Consider the following 17,841-nt stretch of genomic DNA (forward strand, 5'->3'; position numbering starts at 1 on the left):
TGCACATCACAAACACAGAATAAAACCTCATTAGCTGGCAATGATTGTAAATCTCGATAAATTATAAATTCATGAATCCAGAAAAGTGGATGATTAATTCAAAAGCTTAGCTAAACTAAAAATCCCAGATAAAAATAGTGATGCTTCTGCATTCAGTATGAAGCTTTTTAATTAAAACAAATGTTTCAAAACAAAGCAGCTTGCCAAATCTCTAAAATTTAATGACAGAACAGTATCTAGTAAACTAGGAGTCCAGTCCCTACAATAAACTACATATCACCCACTCCCTTTCTACTATCATTTGTACATCTTAAAATATGCCCTGCTCCAATTTGTTATCTTTTCCCAAGATATACAATATATACACACTCATTAACTTGGTATAGCTTTTCATCATATATTAACAAGTTGAAATCATCAATTTTTTTCTGTTAAACACAACTACCCTGATCATTCATAGTCTAACATTTTCTGCAAATCATTCAGGTTGTCAGCTAACAATGTGGCTTCAACTACATACACAAATCGAACTAACTACGCATTCCCAACAAGTACATATTTACTATTACCACAACTATTTAGTCACATTTACCTTAAATCATCAATAGATCATTACAGATTTTTATTTTATTCTCTCTTAATGCTGAGCTATTTGCTAACCATTCTCTTTTTGTTCTATATTTTGGAATATCTCTGAATAATTCTGTCTCATCTTCTACATGACAGTACTTCTGATATGTATACATTATCATGTTTTCCTGCAGTTTTCTCTTTTGCAGGCTAAACATATCCCATGCTGCCAACTATTCCTCATTAGTTTTTGCTTCCAGACTATTGTTTTGGTGGCTGATCTCTGGACATGCCCCAGTTTGTCAATATCTTTCTTAAAATATAGTGCCCAGCCCTGTACATAGTATTCAGGAGGAGTGATGACTTCGCTAGATATTGACAATATACTTCTGTAGATGCAGTCTTGGGGCTAGGCTTGGTTGTTTTTTTTGTTTTTTTTGCAGCTGCATCAAAGTGTTGGCACATTTTGAACTTGTGTTCAGATAATGCAGATCTTGTTCTGTGTTAACACGTATTGCTACTAGCATAGTCTCTCCCATTCTATACTTATGTCTATGCATTTTTCATAACTAAATGAAAGATTTACATTTTACTTGAGTGTTATATGCAAATATAATTGATTTATGGATTTTCAATTTCCACAACAGTCTTGATGACATCAATTTATACTTTCCAATATTATAACTCTTTCATTTTTAATTAAGGTTACATCCTTTACTTCTCTGCGTATATTTGTCAAAAATATTCCATATGATCACAGTACATCCTCCTTATTTCTCATAATTTCATAGAAATACAACTTATCTATTTATCTTTTATTCATTTCAGTGGTGAACTTTTTGGTCTTTACCATTTATTTATTTTATTTATTAAATGTCTATGCCATCCATCTCACTGATACAATGTCTCTGGGTGGCTTACAATTAGATTTACTTCTAATCACAAATGGGCTTACAGATATTGCCATCACCTACATCCATCATTGCTTTGGTTAGTTAAGGCTTTCATTTAATATTTTTCTAATAACACTTAGTAGAATTTGTTAAGACTCTTAGGGATTTCCATACCACATAGAGCATTCCCTGCTAAAGATAAGTGCAGTACCAGTCAGTTTGGCATATTTTGGGAATGCATCACAAGCAGAAGCAGTGCTCAGTTTTACCCTAACCATATACATGTTATTATGTGCAAACCATGTAATTTAAAGTAGAGGCTATTATGTAAACCAACACCAATTAAATTTGTGCACTGTACTGACACAAAAGCTTAGAGTCAGTCTAGCCATTAAAAAAAATCTATGTATTTTTTACAAGTATTGAACAAAATTCCCACCTGACTTACTTGTTATCTATAATGAAAAAAAGGAAGCAGAAATTCAACATACAAATAAAGGATGACTGCAACAAAGGTTATTAAATAATCCTCCCTCTCACCTTTTCCAAAGATTAAAAGCACAAAGAGATTGTGGTATAACATACCCAAAGAACTGCTATAAAAAGTACCATTCATTATCATAATCATCATAATCATTTCATTATCATCACCAGCATTTTTTACAATATAAATTATCTCTTTGACATGCTGTAATTAGAACTTTGCATTATATGTCTGTAGAATTTTAAGGAGACCGAATGATTTTAGTTCAGTTGAAGCTGCCACCCCACCAAATTAAGGGACAAAATGGAAGTAGGAGGCCTCTTGGAGCCTCTGATTCCATTGCTACCATTAACTCCTCTAAAAACTCAAGTAAAAATACAGGAAAAAAAAAATAGCTTCACCATCCCCAGGAACACCACTAAAGATTGGCAGGTAAAAATGGAACACTTCTATCCTTTGTGTTATATGATTATCCTTAACAACAGGACATGCAGATTCTGGCAAATTTGTGTTATATGTTTTTGTTTACACTAGCAAGGACATAAAGCAGGCTGGTTTCTTACCTCAAATTCACAGACTGTTCTCCTCAAGCTGCAGCATTTTGGTTTTACAAAATTCTAATGCATTTTCAGAATTATAAGGGGAAGTTTAATGTAGTGATTAAGGTATCAGGCTAGAAACCAGGAGACTGTGAATTCTAGTCCCATCTTGTGCACAAAGGCAGCTTGGTAACCTTGGGCTAATTGCTTTCTCTCAGACCTAGGAAGAAGGCAATGGCAAACCACTTCTGAAAAACCTTACCAAGAAAATGCAGAGACTGGTCCAGGCAGTCTCCAAGAATCCGACACAAATAAATGGAAGAAATGGGGAATATGGTACAATTGGCCTAGAACCATTAGTATAACTTTCACTGAACAGTATTCTCAATATTATAGTATGATAGTACTTCAAAAAATATGTTGATGTTGATGCCAGTTTATTACATGTTTGAAATCATGCTATTTGTAATTTTTGGAAATGTAGCTGCTTCTCTAAAGGCTGTATTTTAACTTTTCACTTGCATCCTGGTGGTTATGTCTCTGTTTATCTCTGTTTAATTGTTTATCTATATCCCCAAGTACTGATATAACTTTTTAAGTAAATATATTTTTTTGTTTCTGGACCTTTTATTAATTTTCTTTTCATTTCCTTGGGTTTAAACAATATGGCCAGCCATGTGCAACTTTCTACAGGTAGTCCTCAACTTACAATCACAATTGAGCCCCAAAGTTATGTTGCTCAGTGAGAAATTTGTTAAGTAAGTTTTGCCCCATTTTACAATGTTTCTTGCCCCATTTGTTAAGTGAATCACTACGGTTGTTAAGTTAGTAACACAGTTGTTAAGTGAATCTGGCTTCCCCATTGACTTTGCTTGTCAGAAAGTCGAAAAAGGGGATCACATTATCCCAGGACACTGCAGCTGTCATAAATATGGGTCAATTGTCAAGCATCCGAATGTAAAACATATGACCATGGGGATGCTGCAATGGTCATAAGTGTGAAAAATGGTCATATGACACTCTTTTCAGTGCCGTTGTAACTTTGAATGGTCACTAAATGAATTGTTGTAAGTTGAGGATTACCAGTACTGTCTGCAGCTCTCTTCTCTTCTCTATTCTCTGCTCAAAGGAGTTATCTTTGTCCAGAAAAAGTTAATGTTGCTTGTAACTACTCTTATCATTGGAGTTCAGTGATGATACTTGTAAAATTTATATTATGATAATCTATGTTCACTAACACTATTGATTATAATATGCTTAAGGATGAATTCATTAATTATTTCTGCCTTTTGCTGCCAATATCTGTCAGGCTCTTGGCAGCCAGCCAATACACACATAACAGTGTTTATTTGAGAGTTTTTCTAGCTAGTAGCTTTTGAGTTTTTGTATGCCTTTCATAGCACTGACACTCTGCACTGACATAACCTTTGCTTCCCATGAAGTGAGTTTCACCCCTATAGAAGGTAAACTGCAGCCACTGATTTGCTGTGTTCTTCCCATCTTTTTTTTTTTTTTTTGCATCCTGTCTTTAGCTACAAAGTATTGAAACAAGATGGAGTTACTCAAGTTTTTCTCTCTTGGCAATTATTCACCAAACTGATAGACATAGACTTATGTACAAAAAAAGGGCACAGTTTTGCCTGCATGATGTTACCCCACCATATAGGTGAGTATTCTATTCTGTGCTGTTTGAGAGGTATATGGACAACCTCAGTATGTGATCAGCACATACTAAAACTCAGTTTTATTAAGGAAATCATATTTATTAATGCTATTAATACTAAGGAAACAATTATTCATACAGTAGAGTGTGGTGGATTTTCTCAGTGTCAAAGCTGTAGTGATCCACTCAAAACCTCAAATGTTTTCCATAATGATTTATTTTCCAAGGGACTCATCTAGCTGCTCCTTACTTTGTAAATTTTTTGCAATTTTTCTTTTGCTTATAGGCAGTAAATAATTCTCCACTTCCACTTTAACAGCCTTATAATTTAGAAAGGCCTGGCAGCCTAAAGTCTTTTTTTTTTTGCTTTTTTTTTTAATTGAAAAAGTTTTACAATTACATTTTCTCCCCATTCTCCCCCCCCAACCCTCCCTAACCTCCCTAACCACCCTAACCCTCCCTAACCCTCCCTAACCCCCCCAACCCACCCCTCCCCCCCGGACTTCCACAGAATATAATCCAAATCAAAATCCCCTTTTTATAAAACTTGAACCCCTCCACCCCCAATATATTTTTTCATCTTCTCAAAATTCAAATATTTCTATCTCTATATAACACTTTGCCTAAAGTCTTCTTATCAAGTATTGTTCCTAAGTTTTCCAACTGCTTCCATCTTTCCATAGTTCCTTTCCTTGCAATATTTGACCACAGTTTTGCCTGTGTAATTTTTCTCACCTTTGACATTCATATTTAACAGCAGCAGCAGGCCTCTTCCTCATTTGAGATATTGACTGCAACTATCACCATCACTAGAATATGGAATTTTCTTTGAATTTAAATACTGTCATGGATATTGTAAGTGGCAAAGAATTTTATGGTGATGATTAAAAGTGCACGGGAGGAGAATGTGCATAAACCAAGCAAGCTGCCAAGGGAGTGAAGATTGTGGCAAAAAAAAGGAAGGAGGGAGGGAGAGAAGGAGGGAGGGAGGGAGGGAGGGAGGGAGGGAGGGAGGAAGGAAGGAAGGAAGGAAGGAAGGAAGGAAGGAAGGAAGGAAGGAAGGAAGGAAGGGACAAGGGATGTTAGTTGACTTCATGAGATGGAACTGATCAGTAGAAATGCAAGAGAGGAGGAGGAAGAGATAGGGTACCAGGCAGTGGTGGGTTGCTACTGGTTCACCCCGGTTTGTGCAAACCTATAGTGGCGGAAGCAGGAGGCTCCGCCCACCCACCTGGACATTGTGCAGAAGTATCACGCGCATGCGTGAGCGCACCCACGCCCACGAGCGAACCGGTAGCAACAGGTTTTGAAACCCATCCCTGGCATCAAGTGAATGTAGGCAATAAAGAACTAACTTTCCAAAGAAGCAACAGGCTGGTAATTCGTATACATATGAAGTATGTTCTTCCTGAAATAGGTTTGGAAAGTATGTTCTTACTCCAGATGTAATGCATCAAGTAACTTGGTACACTGTATAGCCATAGGTTTATGACTTGTTTCATTTTGAATGTGGGGATAATTCTGCAATGCATCTGATTACAATAGAAGAAATCAGCCAACAACATGGAACAGGAACATTCACTCCAAAGGCTGAATTTCTTCAGGGAAAATCTACTGCAAATCATAATCTAATCATGCTTACCTGAATATTTCTACAACTCATGCATTCTTGGTATACTTACCTGAAATATTGTTTATTTTTTAATTTTCTACTTCATATACAGAAGAGAGGGAAAAAAAGAAGGAAAAAATATATCCAAAAGAAAAAAAAAAGGAAATGAATAAATAGTTACATACGAAAAATACATCCTGACATATTTTATTTTATAAACTTAGCTGTTGCAGACAAAGGAATCTGGATCAGGAATAGCAAAGGAAAAAAAAATATTTCCTCCATTTAATGCAGTCTCAATAAAACCTGCCTTGGCATCTGCAATTTTCCTCAACTAAAGCTTCTAGGGGGATATTCACTCTTTGCAACAAATTACAAATGAATCCTAATTCTGGCCAATGGTAATTTTAAAGCAATGCAGTGCGAAACAAAACAAAATCTCAAATACACATATCATGTAATTTAATGTAAAAAGGTGTTTTGGTTCTTTTTTATCTGGATTCTGGATAGGTCCAGTTTAATATATAACATTGCCCTCAGCATTTGAAGAAGTTATCCTCAAGTATAACTGAAAATGGAGGGGAAAAACGAAATGTGGCATATATATAGACAAATAAGCATATTTTTCAAATCATGTATATCCCATTTATCCAAAGAAGACAATAAATGGTAATCATATATATCAGTAAAATAGTAAAGATAGAAAAGAAAGCATCATATCTACCTAAATCAAGTTTCATCACCACCTTGTATCACAACAATAAACTATCTGTAAAAGAAGAACACTATAATAACCTGTTAATAACATTTAGAAGAATTCTGCACCTTCTCCTTAAACTCTAATGAGTACAACTCTCCAAATTACCAGCCAGTCTGGCTATCATTCTAGCTACAAAAATCTGGAAATCAATCCAAACACCAATGGAATCCAATCACCAATGGAAAGCAACAGTTTGAGGAAGGCTGAACTATACCATAGCTACAAAAAGTTTCTAGAGAAGCCAAATAGTAGCCAAGCTCCTGTAAGAGAAAGATACTGGTTTACTGAACATTCCTGGGGAGGACTTTCCACACACTGTTTTACAAGCAACCTCAACAGTAAAAACAGCTTGCCTTCAGTTTCCTCTGTTGAAAATGCAGCCAATGGACAAAAAAAAAAGAGAATTTAACACATTTATCACTGCAGGTAATACCTGAAATGATAGCTATTTAAAGCTAAGTACTCAGGTCTGCAAAATTGCAAAAATGCCTTGATGTTTCAAAAGAGAAAGATATTTTTTAAAACCTAAAATATCACTTGTGTTTGATGAGAAACATTTTATGTAATTTGCAGAATCAGAGAGTAAAATGGAAAGATGCACCAATATTGGAATAGTCTTCTCATGGGGAGGGGGACGAAGAACAAAAACAAAACATCTATGGAAAGCATAAAAATGGTAAATTATTCCTTCCCCACTGCTCTCTTTCTATGGGTAGGGGGACATTTTTCTTTCTCTGCTAGGAGAACATTCAATCAATCATCAGGCATCTATAACCATGAGCAGTCAAAGTCCAGAAAAACATTGCCACTTGATTCTGTCAACTGTAGACATTAGCTCTGGAGTGCACAAAAATGGAGCCCACTCTAGTCTTAATAATTAGAGCATGTATAATCTGGAAATCGTCTGCCTGCATCCTGCTGCTCTGCTATCTCACTTGCAAAAGTAGATGGATTTAATGCTCTCGTTCTGCCAATTAACTCTGCGTTAACTGGCAAGGATCTTCTCTGATGGAGGATTGGGGTGGAGGCAATTCAATTTCCATGGTGACCTAACCTCTTCACCTCTTCTTCTCACAGCTGTTAGCTGTGTCAAATTATCACGCCCAAGAGATCCAAGATAAATGGCTATTAGGAAAACTGAGATGAGAAATGGCAACATTCGTAGGCATAATATTTTCAGGTAGAAACTCAACACGGGTAGAAGTTTTTCAAAACAAGAGAACCCAATAATTTAATCTAATCTCTCTCTGCTAATATCGCCATTTCTACTCCCTTGACAAATTTGTTCCAAAATCAGTAAAACTGTATTTTTAAAATAACATCACTACCACTGTAATAATAGAGCTGTCAAGCTTCTGCAGCATGTTATGCACAATTAAAATGTCTGACCTCACAAAACCAAGCTCACAATTAATTTATGAAAGACTGAGAATGCTTCTGCTCATCACCGAAAACAGCTTGCTCAAGTCACAAAGAGGATTAATAGGGGGGTACAATTTCAGGGAGAAACTTTGTAGAAACTTCAGTACTGAAATAAAAGCTGAATACAATTTCCCTTTCTCATTTGAAAGCCCTTCCTCAAAATCAAAATAAAGAGCTAAAAAGCAATTGATATGAATTGCAGTGGATTAACATTTTCCCAAAAATACTGAGGCACACATTCTATAATTATCCAGAGCTTTCAGGAGATATGAATCCTTTACCCTTCTAAGAACAGAGGAGGTGGAAACCCCCCCAACACACACCATTTATTCTCTCCGTGGTGATCCTTTGTTTCTTTTCTTCTTCTTCCCAATACATCTTTTGTCTTACATTCTCATCTCTTATCGTATGCTTGTCTCCTTGTATAAATGAGCTTGCTATCACTCTCCTGGCACACAAGGTATATAGAACATTCAACCCCTTTCATTCTTGTTGGCATAAAAAAAGATTGTGAAAAAGCAAGGCAATATTTCCATAGCGGTCAACATGCACATACATTCAGCACAAAAATAGTTTTCACACATAACTGATGCCTGACTTTTAGGAAGAATAATGAATGATTCTAGAATAACTTCAGTACACAACAATCAATGCTTTGGAGGTTTGTTAGTGCCATTTACATATAAGAAACAAATAGTTAAATCTCTTTCCCCAACACAAAGTCCCACATTGTTATAGGATGCAGATTCCCCCCATTGAGAAATATATCGGCAATTTCTAAAAAATGCTCTTTTGCATTATTTACCATTAAATGTTAGACAACCAAAGGCAATTATTCCTTTGCATTAAAAAAAATAATGCATGTATATTTCATTGCTCGGTAAAACAGTCACAAAGAAACAAGAACAAATCCACATATATACACACAACATGCAAAACTGTGCTACGAATCATGCACACTCAGAATTTAAGCATTTTTAAACTAAAATAATCACCAGGTCATTAATAACAAAATAACCTAGCAATTATTGAAAAAGTCTGTTCCCCATGCTTGCATTGATTTCTTCTTTCCCGTTTCCAAACATGCAAAAATTAAAAGACACATACACATGAACACAGAAACGCACAAGCAATGGATTAGAAAAGCAGCAGATAAAGAAAATCAAAAGCATCAGGGTTTAAAGTGCTATTCTCTTGAACGTAAAAAGATCCTGAAATTGAAAAGCCGATCGCGTGCAGAAATTTGAACTCCTGATTTGAATGGCATGCAATCATCAAGGAGACAATTTCTAATTCAAATAAAAGCAATTTTGTTTAAAAACAGTAATTGGTACAAATGATTTTTCCTTCTCCTTTTTTTTATTTTTTATTTTTTATTATTATTATTTTTGCTTTTCGACTAACAGTCTCTTAAACCCTGCATGCTGCAGTGCTTAGCCTCTGGTCTGCATCGGCCGTGAGAGAAGAAGGCTACCTGAGAGGTTTCACAGTGCCATCTCATATCCATGTCTGCCTGGCTACCCTGCGTGCTTATAGCTTTTTTCTTAATTCTTAATGGAAATCCTAGGAAATTTAGTCCATCCTCTGAAATCAATACTGGTGACAGGAGAGCTCCCTGACTCAGTGGGAGATCAAGATGATAAATTGTCTGCGCATCAGCCCGGCCTATCAGTGCTCTGCACACAGATGGAAGAGGAAAGGGGGGAAAAAACACAGAGAAACAGCTCCGTTGGTCACATGCTGAGGAGAAGCCAATGGGCAAATCGCTTCTGCAGTAGAGGATGCTGCAGTTCCTTCTGCAGATGAAAAGTGCTGCGTTTCACCATTGGGTAGCACTTTAGTCAGTCTGCTCTCTCTCACTCTCTTGTTTTGAGATTTAAGGAGTAATGCTACATATTTTCATAATACAGTCAAACCTCCCCTCCCCCCAGATTTTTTCTTATAATGAAACTGTAAAAAAATGTGATGGCGTGGAAAAAAGGGAGGATAGAGCAATAAAGCCCCTCACTGTGATCCCACTTAAACTGTTTTGATCTATTCCCCTTCAGATGATTACTGTGTTTTGCCTCATATTAATTTGCAGCCTTAAACAGAGCAATTAGCACACAGCCCTCAATCCAGGATGCCTCGGAAAAGCCTTCTGACTGTAATTATCCTTCTTTTTTTAAAATACCCAGGCTAATCAATGGCATTTGCGGTGTGCATCTTATGTTCTGTAATTAATGTTTTTCGAACAATGAATCCATAAAGACAATGAAGCAATATAGAAAGATACATTACAGAGATGCTGCTGCGCTAATGAGAGCTGCAAAGTTTTAAAAGATTCATGCCCAACAGGCTAGGCATGTGATTTTGAAGGGGGAGTGGGAACAAAAGGAAGAAGCTCCAGCAATGTTTTCAAAGCCTCTTGCACATAAGTAGGTCAGCAAAGAGAAAGAAAAGAAGGATCTGGGTAGCTTGGGAGACTTCTACAAAACTGGGGAATCAGCTAATCAGATAACCTATGAATAGTGTCAGCCGATCAAAAGACGTAGATCAACAAGATACAGATAATGAGGTTTCTGCCACATATAGTATTTGCATTATTAGCAAATTCTAATTTCCTGTTAATACTATCCTGCCCAGATAAAATATCAACAACTGTTTCCCAAAAGAGCAAAAAACCAGCTGGAAGACTTTTTGCAAACAAAGCACATCTGTTATTATTCATCCATCAGCAAATCAGAGATATGATATGATTCTTCCTCATGATATATCACATCAACTTTGTTAAGGCTAAACAGAAAATATAGGTGATCCACATTTAATAACTGCCTTGGGTAGTGACTATTCACAAAAACAATTGTAATAAATTTATTTTCCAATAAAAGTGCCCATTTAGGTCAACAAAAATCTTTTTAACAAAAAATCTTTTTAACAAAATATCTTTATAGGAAAAATATAATATAACAAAAATCTTCAGTGTGAAACTGATTAAGTTCTGGCCAGTTTCAGGCAGCAGCTACCAGCCAGGCAGGGTTCTAATCAGCTAATTAAGGTCATAGAGCTGAGCTTGTTAACTTGCTATTAATACATTTAGGGAAATGCTAGGCTGCAGAGAAAAGCAGCTCAGGAAGAAATAGATTGTTTAGTAACCATTTTGCTGCAGCCAATTGAGTCACTAGGTGAGGATCTGTAACAAAATAGTCACTATATAGAAAAATCAATCTGCCAACAAAGACCTCCACAGAATTATCAGTTGTGTTGAAATTTGAATCTTAATCTTTGTCTAAAATCCACTAATGCTTGTAAACCACCCATGGTGTTGAATCAAAATACTGCATTCTGATATTTTAGCCAGTAAATGTTTTCAGCATTTTTAGTTTTACATTACAATACACATTTCTGATACGTTAATCCATCTACTCTGAACTATCAGTTACGATGCACTCATAATCTTATGGTAGATTTACAATATTTTTGCTGCACATAATTTTCTCTTTGCAAGTCAAGGATGTCTCAGAACTACCTCTTTATATTGACTTATATGATACCCCCGCTGAACTTAATGTGGCATTTTGTGGAATAGGCACAAATTTGGATTCTACATTCAGAGGATAAAACACCCCATTTTCAACATTTGTTTTGTGGGTTTTTTTAGTAGACTGTAATTAAGTCTTATATGAAAAGAGATGATGATAGCTTTTTCCTAATAAATGTTCTACAGGAAACAAATCCATTTTTGTGTGTTTTTCAATAGACACCTTTGTTCACTTATTTGCCAACAATCAATTGTACAGTCCTCCAAACATAAACCAATGCACATGCATGTACAACTTCCCCTGGAAGTCACATAAGTGATTGATGAATATCTTTAAATGTTCCTCCTGACATAACTACAAGCACATACCATATGTAAAAGCCTGTATTTTATTGCCATTACTGTTCCCCCCCCCTCCTTTTTTTGGTTATGGGTTTGAACAATTGAAGCAGCTGTAAAATCGTCAAAAAACCCAATCAAATAGTATTTTCAAACAGAAACCATTTAATTTCATTGAAAAAAACAATGAAAAAAATGCATATTCTATTTCCCTTTCCCCATTTTTTTGGAAGGAGGGGATATAAAGCAGAAACAAGCCTTAGAAAAACTCCAGTTTTTCCTCTCAATGTTTCTGGGAGCTTTTCAGGTATCACATATCCCTGTAATGTTCCAAATTCAAAGTATTTTGGCCTAAGATATCCCATTTGATTTTATAATACTTGTTGTAAAGTTGAGATGGATTATTATAGCCATTCCTGAAATGTTCTGAATTTGGAAGAGTCACTGTCTGGTTGAACTTGAATTGTCTATTCAGAGCTGCTTTAGTTTCAAAGCGTTCTTAGGATGGTTAGGGCAACCCATTTCAAAATTAAGGAAGGACTTCTATTTTCTATATAAAAAGTGTAATCTTGTTTTACTTTTTAACCCTCAAACAACAAACCACCTGACAGATTTGTAAAAAACAAAAAAACAAAACAAAGCAAAACTAACCATTTCTCCCAGTTCCAACATACATTTACAGATCAGTGGTGGGATTCAAAATTTTTTACTACCGGTTCTGTGGGCGTGACTTGGTGGGCATGGCGTGGCTTGGTGGGCATGGCAGGGGAAGGATACTGTAAAATCTTCATTCCCACCACACTCCAGGGAAAGGATACTGCAAAATCCCCATTCCCTCCTGATCAGCTGGTACTCGGGAGGCAGAGAATAGATGGGGGCGGGGCCAGTCAGAGGTGGTATTTACCGGTTCTCTGAACTACACAAAATTTCCGCTACCGGTTCTTCAGAACTGGTCAGAACCTACTGAATACCACCTCTGTTACAGATCTATTTCTTTTTAACCAATTTTTCTTTACTGTATCTAAAAATCTGTTGAATTAGCAATATCGTTAATACATGCTTAAATACACAGGCCTGTACAATGCCTGTAACAGTTAATTCCTTACAGTTCATGGTGAAGGAAAGGGCACAAATACAATGGCACCACTATTTCTTCTAATATCAATGTGATAAAAATTAATGAAGGACGAAGAGAAAAGTACAAATTGCCTATTTTCTTATATTTTTGGCTGGCCTTTTGGAATGAAGCCTAGTTCTGATCCACTGATGTCATTCCAGATAAGCGACAGGCATTAATTACTTTCACTACCCTTGGAGTTTCTGTTTCAAGACAAAATTTCAACTCCCTGAGGCTGTGTTTAAAACCAGACAAGGACTTTGCACCCAGCTGATTCTTGTTAACTCTGTGAGGCTTCCCAGGTCCTCTGTAGGAGTAACTGCTCTACTTGTTGTTCTTCCTAAACAACTTGCCCAGGCCTTCTCCCTGTTCTTCCTAAACAACCTGCCTCTGGCCACTGTCTGCATTTGATACGGGTGCCTTAAGCTTTCACATTCTGGGGTGTGTGTCAAAAAAGTCAATATGGAAATCACAACCATGTGATCAAACTCCCATTTTTTTTAACCTGCATTGTGATAGCATACACCTTTCTCACAGTGGTTAGATTGTAAAGAGAAGAAAAAAAAATTCCCAACATCTCTTTAAAATGCTGTTTTTGTCATGTCCAAGGAATTGTCCATTAGACATCAGTCAGCATGTCCTTGCTGTCTTCTGCAATATTCATTATATCTGGGAATTGCCAAATTTGATAGGTAATCATTATATGTTTAATTTTGTAAAACAATGTGTTTTCTTATGCAAGAAGTAACAACATCCTTCATGGATTATATTTATTTTTTTATTCCCATTTTTACCAATAATGCCATACAGGTTTCACTCAGACTGGATATGATACTAAATATGATATTAGCTCTTCAGACACAAATAAACATCTGAGTTTATTTTTAGGGAAGGAAAATGGTCCTTGTTCTCTTGAACAGTTCCCACAGAATGGTACAGTGTGCCTTTTGTTTCAGAATACAGAAAATCACTACATATCCCTGACTGTTAACTGACCTCTCTCCTCTCCTCTTTACAACTACATATAGAGAACTTTTCATAATAATATGCATTAACCCATGACTATGGTTCCCTTCACACAATGATTTTCTTGTCATGGAATGACTACTGCCATAATTGTTATGAAATCAAACATGGAAACCTGTAATAAAATCAAGAGCAGCAAAACCATAGCAACACGTTAACAGTACTGAAAATTTATATAATCTGACCAATATATACCTGGAATTTGCAATCTGGCTGTCAGTCAGCCTTCCACAAGGCTTGGACAAAGTAAACTCAATGATAAAGACAATGTCAGTGAAATCAAACTTATGGCCATTCCTATGAAGAGAACTGCATCTAGCTAGCCCTGCCTGGTTTTAAAAAGGAGGGTCATACCTGGCCAGTTCTTGGATGGGTGATCACCACAAACTGCTAGATAGTGAAACTGAAGAAGTATCATAAAAGTAGGCAGTGGCAAATCACTTGCTTTGTGGTACTGGGCACTGTTTGGAGAATGTTGTTAATTGTTTTTCTTATGTTTTTATTGTTGTGGCTGTGAGCTTCCTCAAGTTATGGTTCATAAGATGGAGGAGGCATATAACTTTCCTAAATAAATACATGCATAATAAATCAGAATAATTTCCTGCATGCTATGCTTACATATAATCAAAATAGTCGCCTTGGTGAGTTTGGCAACATAGATATTTAATAATAAATAAAAATTAAAAGATAGAATGGATCCCTCTTGATAAAAAGTGTCCATGAAAACAAAATAGATTGACAACCTCAGCAAGTATTGTGGGCCCAATTGGCAAAAGAAAGCTCAGGACTATATTGGTTGGAAACATACAGAAGAGGCCTTCATCCTGCAGTTGAATGGCTAAAATGATGATGATGAAAAAAAAAATTGTTATGAGGGGCATACCAACTCAGTAGTTTCATCGGGTAGGAAATGTACCATGTTTCCCCGAAAATAAGACCCTGTCTTATATATTTTTTTGAAACCTGAAATAAGCACTTGGCCTTATTGCCATACGCTCAAGAGCCCAATTGGGCTTATTATCAGGGGATGTCTTATTTTGGGGGAAACAGGGTATTATTTACTTTAAATTCATGTGTATTGAAATACAATTATGGAGCTCATTGAGGGTGACTCATAAAATTGTCTGTATGATTTAAATACGTTTTGTTGCTATAAAAATATTTTATCATGCCTTTCATTGAAAAGATTCTCAAAGCAGCAATTCATTAAAAGTAAAGGTTATGTTAATAGCTGATGAAGGCCAACTCACATAACTTTTATTAAGACATAACGAAAGTATGTTAAATGTTGGAGCTTGTCAGACTGCAGAGGACAGGTCATTGTACAGAACAGATGCCAGAGTGCCTTATTCAGTTAACCCTAAAAGCAATGAATGACAAGGAAAGGAGGACCTTCCCCAAGGAATGGACCTTTCTGGGAAAATAATCTCATTGGAGATATTTTTTTAAAAGGAATCTTGTACTGGTTGTGTGCATGCAATATAATACTTGCACAATGTTGTATCCCAAATAAAAGAGGGTCAGGGCCATCAAGCAGAAAACAATATCCTAATCAAGGAACTACCAAGGAGAAAATTACACCCTCACCAGAACCCATGGCGAACTACTGTAAACAGGGAACAAAAAGCCCATATTCACTTGCATGTGAATATGCATGCTATATTCAAGATATTACCATGATATGCAAGATATTACGTAGTTGGGTAATGAAACATCTGCAAACAAACAACCAAGCTCAGAGAGCACCAAAGACTCCACAGTTCAATACTGAGTTACATATATCTGAGTTACATATATTCTCATCTATTGAAATAAGTGATTTCTCTATTCTTATTATCATTTGGTAATCCTTAATTAAAGTGCTTACTTGTGCTCAATTAGACCTGTCATTTGTCAAGCAGCATTTTAGGCCTTTCTTGTACTGATTCATCTTCCAAGTACTTCTGAAAAGCAAGTTGCTCTCTGGGATTCACATGCATAAAGATTCTGACAGGCATGATCTGATCCAAGGTCACAGTCACTTGTTCATCCCAAGCAGCAACTAAAGCTTTGGTTGAGTCATGTACCAGGGTTCCAGGAAGGGTTCATCTAAGTTCCCTTTGGAACCCTATCAGGTCCATCTCAGGTACCTGCAGGTAGACTATGGATAACTGGACCCATAGTCTAACAGGGACGATCTGTTGATAGCAAGAGATTGATGATAATGTATCCCAACTTCAGATCACATTGCTTCTGCCCAGAGATAAAATCCAGTTTTAAAATGTGACTCCTATTGTGAACTGACCTATTAATAACTTGGACTGTGTCTATGGTTGCTATTAAATTCTGAACTGTATCCAACTCTGAAGGCAGACTGCTCCCCCACAGTCCCAAATAGTAGGCCTAAAATAGATCAGCTCTAGTATGAAAACTAAGTAGCAGAGAGGCAGGTACATAAACAGCAATCTCATCTCATCCTAAGGCCCAAATTCACCAATAGAGCAATGTCCCTTACAGCTACCAGCTGAGAACAGCATTTCTCATTCCTGCCCAAGAACCTAAATTGATGCCACATTTCTAAGATGGAAATCCCTCCCCCAGCTTTTGGTAATACAGGTTGGTCCTCTCATTCATGATCACATAACTCCATAGCATAAGGTGAGGAAAAAGATAAAAAAGGCCAAAACAGACATTATCCCATGTGGAAAGTTGCACAGCAGTTTCATGTTGTAACCTATAACCACAGCTGCCTCAAATCCAGTTGCCCAATTGGAACTCCTGGAGAATGATCTGGTAAAGCAACCACCACAATGTATCTGTGGCCCTCATGCTGGCTTCTCAGCCAACATGGAGGATAACACCTCTACCAACCATCCTCTCTCCATCCACCCTCAACATACTTACAATGCCTAACAAAGAGAATAGATATCTGACTTTGATGCCATTTTTTTTAAGGTTTATATGCATGATCATGTAAGTGAATCATGATAAGTCTCCGGAGAAGGGTGGCATATAAATCGAACTAATAAATAATAAATAAATAAATAAATAAATAATCCACCACAGAGATCCATGAGTCCTACATTAATAACTAGAAGAGAATATCCATAGATGCTCTCCCATAAACAATAGGAAATTTAATTACAAATAATTGTAACCGTATAGCTATCTAGAATTTTAATTCTCTTGACTGTTCTTGACACTGACTAATAGACTAGCATACCAAACAGTATTGCAATTACTGTCAAAATCTGTTATGCACTTGTGGCTTAAATAGGGATAATTGCATATCCTTTCATCACATGGATCTTAGGAAAATAAATACATTGCAAAGTGATGGGAACCAGATTAAGTACTTACAATTTTTAAAATTTATCCTTACATATATGCTTAATTAAGTTAAATAGTAATACAGGGGTAATCTTTGAATTATGACCTTAATTGAGCCTGCAATGGTTGTAAGTTGTGATGGTTGTAAAGCAGGTCACCATGTGACTGGATCAGAACTTAATGCTGGTTTACAGCAAACCATTGTAAATCATGATTGTGTGACTGCAGGATGCTTGGCTCAGTTTCTGAGAATGTGGTCATGCGACTGCAGGTGGATAACATCAGAATTTTGAAACCTGGTTGGAAGTACCTTTTGGAGGTTTTAAGGTGGAATGTATTCCAGATTCCCAGGAGGGAGGGAGTGCATTCCAGAGGAATAAGAAACAGCAAAGTTTAGATCAGGGGTGTCAAACTCACGTTGTCAAGGCATCGCCACATTGATGTATCTTGACTTTTCCCCCTTTCACTAAACTAGGCATGGGTGTGGGCATGGCCAACATCTGGTTTGTGGGCCGCGAGTTTGACAGCCCTGGTTTTGATAGTTTGGTTGAGAAAAAGAGGGTCAAAGTCAGCTGCTTCCAAGAAAT

At 36.6% G+C, this 17,841-nt stretch overlaps 1 protein-coding gene across 30 annotated transcripts in view; it reads right to left on the reverse strand.

Moving 5' to 3' along the window:
• NRXN1 (neurexin 1) overlaps positions 1-17,841 on the reverse strand; it is a 927,325-nt gene that overhangs the window by 35,965 nt on the left and 873,519 nt on the right. The window contains exon 1 of one of the 30 annotated variants that reach the window (XM_034427417.3): positions 9,418-10,389. The exons of 28 other annotated variants lie outside the window; for them this stretch is intronic. In XM_034427417.3, coding sequence (XP_034283308.1) covers positions 9,418-9,450 — 33 coding nt within the window. In that variant the 5' untranslated portion in view covers positions 9,451-10,389. Of the gene's footprint in view, positions 1-9,417; positions 10,390-17,841 lie in introns of those variants that run through there. One more of the 30 variants, XM_034427416.3, reaches the window with a different exon arrangement.

This window comes from Pantherophis guttatus, chromosome 1, assembly GCF_059756535.1.
Source record: "Pantherophis guttatus breed Tessera chromosome 1, ASM5975653v1, whole genome shotgun sequence".
Lineage (NCBI taxonomy): Eukaryota > Metazoa > Chordata > Lepidosauria > Squamata > Colubridae > Pantherophis > Pantherophis guttatus.